The 11,144-nt window shown below is 45.2% G+C and overlaps 1 protein-coding gene across 1 annotated transcript in view; it reads left to right on the top strand.

The window, feature by feature from the left end:
• Positions 1 to 7,479: 7,479 nt before the first annotated feature.
• Positions 7,480 to 11,144, top strand: part of slco4a1 (solute carrier organic anion transporter family, member 4A1) — a gene marked incomplete at its 3' end in the record, with an annotated part of 45,036 nt that continues 41,371 nt past the window's right edge. Inside the window, exon 1 of the mRNA XM_079490627.1 lies at positions 7,480 to 8,212. Coding sequence (XP_079346753.1) covers positions 7,487 to 8,212 — 726 coding nt within the window. The 5' untranslated portion in view covers positions 7,480 to 7,486. The remainder of the gene's footprint in view (positions 8,213 to 11,144) is intronic.

Below are 11,144 nucleotides of genomic sequence, written 5' to 3'. Positions count from 1 at the left end.
GCAGGACTAAAGGACAAGCTGCTGCTGTAACAACACAACAGCTATCTGCAGGACTAAAGGACAAAACAACAGCTATCTGCAGGACTAAAGGACAAAACAACAGCTATCTGTAGGACTAAAGGACAAAACAACAGCTATCTGAAGGACTAAAAGACAAAACAACAGCTATCTGCAGGACTAAAGGACAAAACAACAGCTATCTGCAGGACTAAAGGACAAAACAACAGCTATCTGCAGGACTAAAGGACAAAACAACAGCTATCTGCAGGACTAAAGGACAAAACAACAGCTATCTGAAGGACTAAAGGACAAAACAACAGCTATCTGCAGGACTAAAGGACAAAACAACAGCTATCTGCAGGACTAAAGAACAAGCTGCTGCTGTAACAACACAACAGCTATCTGCAGGACTAAAGGACAAGCTGCTGCTGTAACAACACAACAGCTATCTGCAGGACTAAAGGACAAAACAACAGCTATCTGAAGGACTAAAGGACAAAACAACAGCTATCTGCAGGACTAAAGGACAAAACAACAGCTATCTGCAGGACTAAAGGACAAAACAACAGCTATCTGCAGGACTAAAGGACAAAACAACAGCTATCTGAAGGACTAAAGGACAAAACAACAGCTATCTGCAGGACTAAAGGACAAAACAGCAGCTATCTGCAGGACTAAAGGACAAAACAACAGCTATCTGAAGGACTAAAGGACACAACAACAGCTATCTGCAGGACTAAAGGACAAAACAACAGCTATCTGCAGGACTAAAGGACAAAACAACAGCTATCTGCAGGACTAAAGGACAAAACAACAGCTATCTGAAGGACTAAAGGACAAAACAACAGCTATCTGAAGGACTAAAGGACAAAACAACAGCTATCTGAAGGACTAAAGGACAAAACAACAGCTATCTGAAGGACTAAAGGACAAGCTGCTGCTGTAACAACACAACAGCTATCTGAAGGACTAAAGGACAAGCTGCTGCTGTAACAACACAACAGCTATCTGCAGGACTAAAGGACAAGCTGCTGCTGTAACAAAACAACAGCTATCTGCAGGACTAAAGGACAAGCTGCTGCTGTAACAAAACAACAGCTATCTGAAGGACTAAAGGACAAAACAACAGCTATCTGAAGGACTAAAGGACAAGCTGCTGCTGTAACAACACAACAGCTATCTGCAGGACTAAAGGACAAGCTGCTGCTGTAACAAAACAACAGCTATCTGAAGGACTAAAGGACAAAACGACAGCTATCTGAAGGACTAAAGGACAAGCTGCTGCTGTAACAAAACAACAGCTATCTGCAGGACTAAAGGACAAGCTGCTGCTGTAACAACACAGCAGCTATCTGCAGGACTAAAGGACAAAACAACAGCTATCTGCAGGACTAAAGGACAAAACAACAGCTATCTGCAGGACTAAAGGACACAACAACAGCTATCTGCAGGTCTAAAGGACAAAACAACAGCTATCTGCAGGACTAAAGGACAAAACAACAGCTATCTGCAGGACTAAAGGACACAACAACAGCTATCTGCAGGACTAAAGGACAAAACAACAGCTATCTGCAGGACTAAAGTGAAGACATGCAAGATAGAATATCATAAGGCAAAAGACAAACAACATTCAGTCGGATAATAAACTATCATAATTAAGCAATATTCAGAGATTAAAATAGGGTGTATTTTGCATCTCAAAACCCAGTTTACAGTTAAGGGACGCACTAAAACAATGACCTCTGCATCCACAGGATGCACTACTGTACTGTGTTTTATTCTAGTTTATTTTGCTAGCTTTAGTTATAATGCACGCCTGTGGTGCCGTACTAGGTATCGCAGACCACAAATGGCACGACCACAAATGTCCCAAGCTAGCCTAGCCACCGAGTCTGCTGCGCTCTGGGAGAAAAGCACGGCTGAATTCTTTGTTTTGATTAGCCGTGCCATTATCGTGGTTTAAGCACGGCTGCTAATAACAACCAATTGTTACTTACTGTGTGTGTGTGCATCCGGGGGGGGGGGGGGGGGTGTACAATGGCTAAGTTATAGAATATGCAAGCACTTGTTTTTCTAGACACTGAATGCCCTCATAATGCATTATAAATGTGGGCTTCGTAGAAAGTGGAGCATACTAGAGCCAATCAGCATGTGAGTCAATCATGTAATGTTGCAATATTGTTCACTACATGAATTAAATGAAAATGATAAATGTGTATAAATGACTAACAAAACAATATAAATGTAACTTTTTTTTCTCGCCACTGCAGCGTGCGCGCTTGTGTTTAGGGCATTTCGTTGCATGGTATGTTTATTTAAGCAAGGTGTAATAATTCCATTATGAGATCAGATCCAACATGCAGGGAAATAAACAGCTGCTCCTTCACAGTTCATCTCCTCTCAGCGTCACTGTCCATATATGGCTCTCTGGAGCAGAAATGCTTAGGCCTGATGTCAAAATTAAAAAAACGTTCGCTCTGAAAGAACTTTAAAAAAAATAGCAGACCTACTATGGCCAAATTTAGCCCAAGGAGTGTTTTCGTGCAAAACTAATGCTTGGAATGGATTCAGCATCATGAAAACCCCCTAGTTTGACATGTCACATGCTACTTAAAGTATAATGAAATTTTGGGAATTTTGCCTTATATTGGATGTTTATGGTACCCCAACTTTCAGCAGCTGTCACAAAGTTTCCCAAGGGAGTTGGGTTGGAACAAATGTATATGTTATAGTAGCCACCTTTATGAACACATTTGTGAAGAAAGCTATAGTGGTAAGCATTTGTTTTGCAGATTTGCCACACATTTTGCTAATTCTCTCTAACTATTGTGGTGGTTGCCTGGTGGTGTGTTGGGTTTAGGTGCAACAAGAGACTCATTGATGGGCAGGCATTGACACTGGGGATCCCAGACTCCCATGGGATAGGCTGCTTCTTCCCCCCGCATGTCGTAGGCTTAAGGCCTTGTCTGCCCTTAGCTGCTGATGGTTCAGTGGCACGGCGCCTCGAGTCACATGGTCTCGTATGCCGCCTGCATGCGGCGCCCTTCAGCTCTGGTTCGGTGTCATGCTGCGTGTATGGACCAGAGCACTGACGTCATGGCCTAGTGTGGCCCTCTTCATTTGAGGAGGAGCTCTTTGCTCTTTTGTTTTTTGTCCCTATTATTTTGGTTATTTCATTATTTTGTTTTGTTTATTTTGCAAACCTTAACCAGCTGTTTTAGTGATTTAAATGATAAGTAGTTCATCATATCAGATAGTAGTCCGACAGGTGGGATGGTCACGGGTGGTAGGCTGTGTTTGGGATCTAGTATAGTCTGCATGCTTATTCCCAGTTCTATTGTGAGTTTGTAACAGTATCTCTTGTCTTGTCTTTGGCCAGAAAGGGATTTGTTTTTCACCGGAAGGTCAAAAATCTTGTCTAGGGGCTTTTCTCTTGGCAATCGGTAGAGAGTGCAGTGGAGTAACTAAAAGTACTAAGTAGTAAGTAAGGGCGGCTATGGCTCAGGAGGTAGAGCAGGTGGTCCAATGATCCGTGGGTCGGCGGTTCGAGTCCCGGCTCCTCTTGTCCTACATGTCGAAGTGTCCTTGGGCAAGACACTGAACCCTACAGCCTCCAATGAGTCTGTCGGTGTTAGCTCGCCACCGTCTGTGTGGGAAGTGAGCCGCTTCACCTCCCAATGTATGAATGAACCTTCACCTCCCAATGTATGAATGAATGAACCTTCACCTCCCAATGTATGAATGAACCTTCACCTCCCAATGTATGAATGAATGAACCTTCACCTCCCAATGTATGAATGAATGGACCTTCACCTCCCAATGTATGAATGAATGAACCTTCACCTCCCAATGTATGAATTAATTAACCTTCACCTCCCAATGTATGAATGAACCTTCACCTCCCAATGTATGAATGAATGGACCTTCACCTCCCAATGTGTGAATGAATCAATGAACCTTCACCTCCCAATGTATGAATGAATGGACCTTCACCTCCCAATGTATGAATGAATGGACCTTCACCTCCCAATGTGTGAATGAATGAACCTTCACCTCCCAATGTATGAATGAATGAACCTTCACCTCCCAATGTATGAATGAATGGACCTTCACCTCCCAATGTATGAATGAATGAACCTTCACATCCCAATGTGTGAATGAATGAACCTTCACCTCCCAATGTATGAATCAATGAACCTTCACCTCCCAATGCATGAATGAATGAACCTTCACCTCCCAATGTGTGAATGAATCAATGAACCTTCACCTCCCAATGTATGAATGAATGAACCTTCACCTCCCAATGTGTGAATGAATCAATGAACCTTCACCTCCCAATGTGTGAATGAATGAACCTTCACCTCCCAATGTATGAATGAATGAACCTTCACCTCCCAATGTGTGAATGAATGAACCTTCACCTCCCAATGTGTGAATGAATGAACCTTCACCTCCCAATGTATGAATGAATGAACCTTCACCTCCCAATGTATGAATGAATGGACCTTCACCTCCCAATGTGTGAATGAATGAACCTTCACCTCCCAATGTATGAATGAATGGACCTTCACCTCCCAATGTATGAATGAACCATTGTAAAGCGCTTACAAGTATTTTTGAGGCTGGTCTGCATTTCATGCGAGCACATGAAGAGAAGAGTTAACACAGCTCTGGTCCAGAGCTACTCAGCGTTGTTTTTGGCAGCTCAAAATTTGATTTTAGTTTTAGTCATTAGTCTCTTGAATAGTTTTCATTTAGTTTTAGTCACATTTTAGTCACCTGGAATGTTTTAGTGTTAGTCTAGTTTTAGTCGACTAAATGTCATAAGATTTTTGTCGACTAAATCTACAGTTGATTTAGTCGACAAAAATGTGTTTTGGTGGGCCTTGATGCCGTCGTAATGACTGATTTTACACTTGCTGAAAATAGTCAATCTACAAGCTCACAACGCGTCTCGACTATTTTCAGCATGCAACCAAGTGTAAAATGACTTATACTGGATCTCTTGTCCACTAGTCCCTTCCTAGTGGATCTCTTGTCCACTAGTCCCTTCCTAACATTTGAGTCTAGTTTTTATTTGTTGATGAAATTGTCAGTATATTTAGTCATAGTTTTAGTCATCATGGCTTAGTTTTTATGTAGTTTTTCTGTAGTTTTGGTCAGTGGAAAAAGGTAGTCGACGAACATGTTTTGTCATAGTATTAGTCGACGGAAACAACACTGCCTACTCATTGTGCATAATGTCCCATTTCTAGGGTGACCAGATCCAAACTGTAAAAGTATATGGCTTGTGTGGGACAAGTGGGACGGGGGGACCCCGTCCCCCCATCCCACTTGTCCCACACAAGCGATACTGGAGTACGGGGTTAGCAACTTACTGCTTGAGTTGCTATTAAATGCCTTGATGTCATATTCGACCATAGGCCTATTGGCTATCATTTATAAACTCCTCTGGTGTCTCACATTTTGTTTTAAAATCATGCTTTATTTTAATTTTAACAGGCTTAAAAACACATCTTGCCAGTCACAATGTGGGACAGCGTCTCAATTTGTGGGATGCCTGAAAAGTCTTGGAAATGAGGGACTGTCCCACACAAAGAGGGACATCTGGTCACCCTACCCATTTCAAGTTTTCAACTGTATAAAAATAAAAAACCTTTGAAAATATCAGATTAGTTACTTTCCACCATATACTGCCTGAGTCCCGGTGTCAGCCATGATGGGGCAGAGTACATATACACGGTAAATATCAGATTAGTTACCACCATTTACTGCCTGAGTCCCGGTGTCAGCCATGATGGGGCAGAGTACATATACACGGTAAATATCAGATTAGTTACCACCATATACTGCCTGAGTCCCGGTGTCAGCCATGATGGGGCAGAGTACACTACACGGTAAATATCAGATTAGTTACCACCATATACTGCCTGAGTCCCGGTGTCAGCCATGATGGGGCAGAGTACATATACACGGTAAAATCATTAGTGACCCTTAGGGTCCATTTGGTTGCATTAGCTCACTCTCAGATAGTTCCAGATGAATGCATTTAGCCCTGAGGATTGGACTGCATGTGCATCGAGGCGTCGGGTGGACTATGAACTGGTCCGCACCGCTGGCGGTGGAGAGGACACCGTCGCTCTGCCACACATCACAATAACAGAGGGTTACTCATGCATGGGGCTGGTTCTGAGCAGCAGCCCATTGGTCAGCATGGTTCTGAGCAGCAGGCCCATTGGTCGGCCGGCCCATGTTGATTTTTCACTGTCTGATTCAATCATTTAGACCGTGGAATGATTTGCATATTTTTTTCCAGACACTTTTCATACAACCATCGGTGACTCTGTGCGGCTGTCTCATTTCGCCACGCTGGTGCATTAAGTCATGAAATCCCTCATTAACCCATCATTAAGACCTGAGAACAGATTCTACTAAATGTCTTTAGAATCTAAATCCTGGCGGTTTTCTGAAAATGTCAAGGAGCCCAAAAAATGATCTGTAATCGGCTGCCAACCCCCCATAGGGCCGGGGACCCCCGCGGACCCCCATCTGATAACATGCTGTTCCAAGCAAAGTTATGAGTTCAATAAAAACATTTGCTGCAAAAGAATATACTATAATGATTTGCACACATTTTTTATTTTTTTTAAAAAGATTGTAGATCTACAAGCTCGTAGTGAGATTGTAGATCTGCTATTTTTTTTTACTCGTGAAAATGTAGCGCAAATCTTTGAATATACATTCTTTCAGAGCGAACGTTTTTAACTCAAAACTTTGCTTCTGGGGGGGGGGGGGGGTCCCTGGAACAAGATATTTTCATATGGGGGTCGGCGGCCAAATACAGATAATTCTGGGGGTCCTTGGCATGAAATATTGAGCACCACTGATATAGAAACATGAGGTAGTATTTCAGAAAACTGACATTTCTTTTAAATTTCGAAGTCAGGTCTACAGTAAATGGTCTTCTCTCTCGTCTCCTTCCCCACAGGAGAGCGGCGCCATGACAGCGACCTCACTATGAAGCCACCGTTCCCACCTCTGGCGTAGAGAGAGAGGCAGCGAGGGGACCACCACCTGCACCGCGGTGTCAGATTCCACACATGGCGACACGCAACACGATCTGGGATTATAGGTCCATCTAAGACCCCAGTACATCCAAAAGGATACATCCAGTTCCAAATTTAGCCCCACCGACGGACTATAGAGGCCTGTTCCGGCTCTCCCCTGAAACACAGCAGAGCTCTTTATATCCCACCTCTTGTCTCGCTGGTGTCACGGGACACTCCCCCCCCCCCCCCCCCCCCCCCCCTCCTCCTCGACGTGCCCCCTCGGTGGTGGGACCCTCCCCCCCCTCCTCCTCCACGCGCCCCCTCGGTGGTGGGACCCTCCCCCCTCCTCCTCCACGCGCCCCCTCGGTGGTGGGACCCTCCCCCCACCTCCTCCTCGACGCGCCCCCTCGGTGGTGGTTGGTTTGGGGGAGCCAGCCATGCCGGTCCTCCTGAACGCCGATGCCTCCTTCAGCTCCATGCAGGAGCTGCTGGACCTCCAGGACTCGTGCCCCCCTCTGGACGGCCATGGGGGTCCCGGGGCCGTGGACAACCCCAGCCCCGTGGACTCCCAGTCGGGCAGCCCTGCGGGCTCCCTGCAGGGCCCCGGGGGTAGGAGGAGGAGCCACCCCGGGAGTCCCGCCACGCCCAACAACAACAACAACAAGGGCCCGACGACGCACGCCATGGTTTTCACCAGGGCCTCTACGGTGGTCGTCCCGGGGCAGCTGTACCCCGACGATGGCTCTCCGGGGTCTCCCATGGGCTTAAACCTGCTCTCGTCGGCCGCTAACGCCTCCGAGGGGGGTGTGGGGGAGCGGCTGCTGTGTGGCTGGGGCACGCTGACGCCCCGCGCCGTGCAGGCCTTCAACACGCCGCGCTGGGTGCTGTTCTTCCTGTGCGTGGCCTCCTTCCTGCAGGGCATGATCGTCAACGGCTTCATCAACACGGTGGTGACGTCCATCGAGCGGCGCTTCGACCTGCGCAGCTACCAGACGGGCCTCATCGCCAGCTCCTACGACATCGCCGCCTGCGTGTGCCTGGCGTTCGTCAGCTACGTGGGCGGCACGGGACACAAGCCCCGCTGGCTGGGCTGGGGCGTGCTGGTCATGGCGCTGGGCTCGCTGGTGTTCGCCCTACCTCACTTCACCACGCCCCCCTACCAGGTTGGTGGTCCACACACATCCAGGGACACACATCCAGGGACACACATCCAGGGACACACATCCAGGGACACACATCCAGCGTCGACCATGACATTTAGTTTTTTCTTCTGTCGACTACCTTTTTTCACTGACGAAAAACTAAATGGAAACGAAAGGAAAACTAAGCTATGATGACTTAAAACTAAGACTGAATATTTTGACAATTTCGTCAACAAGTATACAAAGAAGACTAAAATGTTAGGAAGGCACTAGTGGACAAGAGATATAAGTATATATACATATATATATATATATATATATATATATATATATATATATATAAGTAATGTATAAGACATTTCACGCTTGTTTGCATACTGAAAATAGCCGATCTACAAGCTTGTAGATCGGCTATTTTCAGAAAGTGTAAAATCAGCCATTACGACATCATCAAGGCCCGCCAAAATACAATTTCAGTCGACTAAATCAACTGTAGATTTAGTCGACTAAAAATATTACGCCATTTACTCGACTAAAACTAGACTAACGCTTAAAACATTCCCCAGTGACTTAAAAACTACATGAAAACTATTCAAGAATACCAACTATGAATGAATGGATTGATTTAATCTATAGTATATTTATTATGGAGAGAATTACATTCAGTTTCAGAGGTCAAGTTGAAGTCTTCACAGATAACTGGTTTAGATGGATTGCTCATGTTTCTACCATAAGACCTGATTTTGTATAAATTCAGTTAAACCTGTATATGCACCTGTTTGAGGTACTTGTGTATTATGAATGATCATCAATAGGGAAGAGAGGCAGATATCTCCCCTTGTGTGTATTGTACGTATATTGTCTTGTTTTGTTTTCGGTTGTATGTATTGTCAATTTTGTTCGTTTCGTTTTCATGTTTGATTAAAATTCAATAAAACGTAAATTAAAAAAAAAAAAAACTATTCAAGAGACACTATAACCACCGTGTCTCTCCTCTCCTCTCCTCCACTATAACCACCGTGTCTCTCCTCTCCTCCACTATAACCACCGTGTCTCTCCTCTCCTCCACTATAACCACCGTGTCTCTCCTCTCCTCCACTATAACCACCGTGTCTCTCCTCTCCTCTCCTCCACTATAACCACCGTGTCTCTCCTCTCCTCCACTATAACCACCGTGTCTCTCCTCCACTATAACCACCGTGTCTCTCCTCTCCTCCACTATAACCACCGTGTCTCTCCTCTCCTCCACTATAACCACCGTGTCTCTCCTCTCCTCCACTATAACCACCGTGTCTCTCCTCTCCTCCACTATAACCACCGTGTCTCTCCTCTCCTCCACTATAACCACCGTGTCTCTCCTCTCCTCTCCTCCACTATAACCACCGTGTCTCTCCTCTCCTCCACTATAACCACCGTGTCTCTCCTCTCCTCCACTATAACCACCGTGTCTCTCCTCTCCTCCACTATAACCACCGTGTCTCTCCTCTCCTCCACTATCCTTAAAGGGACACTTCACCCTTTTTGCCAAATAATATATATCAATGACGTTTATAAGATTTAGAACACTTTCCTGGCGTTATTTTTTGTGTTATCTCTGGGTTTAGATATTTTAGATTAACGGATGGCTCTGACGTCAGAGACACTCTTCCGTATTGCTACCGGACTACATTGTCTCCTCACACTGCAGCTAGACCAGCCCCAAAACACAGCCGTCACGGACACTGCGATTTGTTCCACCTACAACCTTCGTTGACCGCACCCCCACATGCGCATTTGTTATTGTGTTTGTGTCATGTCGCCGTTGTCAGCAGAGCAGCACCAGAGAGACGCGCTATGTTGCCACGAATCCCCCCCCCCCCCCCCCCCAACTCTAGATTTATTATAATGATATGACGTGACTTGCCATAAACCATCCATTAACTCCCCATTCATCCAATTTGCATCTGCTTGTATTAAACAACATTAAACTCACCAACATTGCAGCTGTAGGGAAAGCTTGAATATCCACTTTCAAACTGCAAAGCTTTTGTTTCATAAAAATCCACCGAATCTTTTTCCCACTCAGCTCTGCACTTAGTTTTTCTTCTTTTTTAGTTCTATCTCACTACTAGAACTTTCTGACTCTGAGGTAGATAAGATTTTTGGCTGTCAACAGCATCCATTTGTTTTTTCAATGTTGTGGACCGGAGCGTGGTGAAATAGTTGCTAAGATACGATCGTACCGTATTTGGCAACTAAAAGACCTGTCCCGTAATGAACCGATACGGGACGCACTTAATCCCGTATTTTTGTCTCGTGGAAAAATGACAGCGCGTTATGGTGATTCTCAGTCACTCGCTCCCATGCAGTAATAAGAAGGGGCAGCCGACTGAGCTATAGGAACAGGAAAGCAAGACACTGGAACCTGGTGTCTGGAAGGGCGCTAGGCTCAGCTCATTGGTCAGTACTCTTCATAGGCATGCAGCAGAGCCAATCACTATGCAGTATCGTATCTTAGCAACTATTTCACCACGCTCCGGGTCCACAACATTGAAAAAACAAATGGATGCTGTTGACAGCCAAAAATCTTATCTACCTCAGAGTCAGAAAGTTCTAGTAGTGAGATAGAACTAAAAAAGAAGAAAAACTAAGTGCAGAGCTGAGTGGGAAAAAGATTCGGTGGATTTTTATGAAACAAAAGCTTTGCAGTTTGAAAGTGGATATTCAAGCTTTCCCTACAGCTGCAATGTTGGTGAGTTTAATGTTGTTTAATACAAGCAGATGCAAATTGGATGAATGGGGAGTTAATGGATGGTTTATGGCAAGTCACGTCATATCATTATAATAAATCTAGAGTTGGGGGGGGGGGGGGGGATTCGTGGCAACATAGCGCGTCTCTCTGGTGCTGCTCTGCTGACAACGGCGACATGACACAAACACAATAACAAATGCGCATGTGGGGGTGCGGTCAACG

Source organism: Electrona antarctica (genome assembly GCF_951216825.1).
Source record: "Electrona antarctica genome assembly, chromosome: 2".
Taxonomy (NCBI): Eukaryota; Metazoa; Chordata; class Actinopteri; order Myctophiformes; family Myctophidae; genus Electrona; species Electrona antarctica.
Note: the sequence above shows the minus strand (reverse complement) of the source record. Positions and strands in the feature narration are given on the sequence as shown.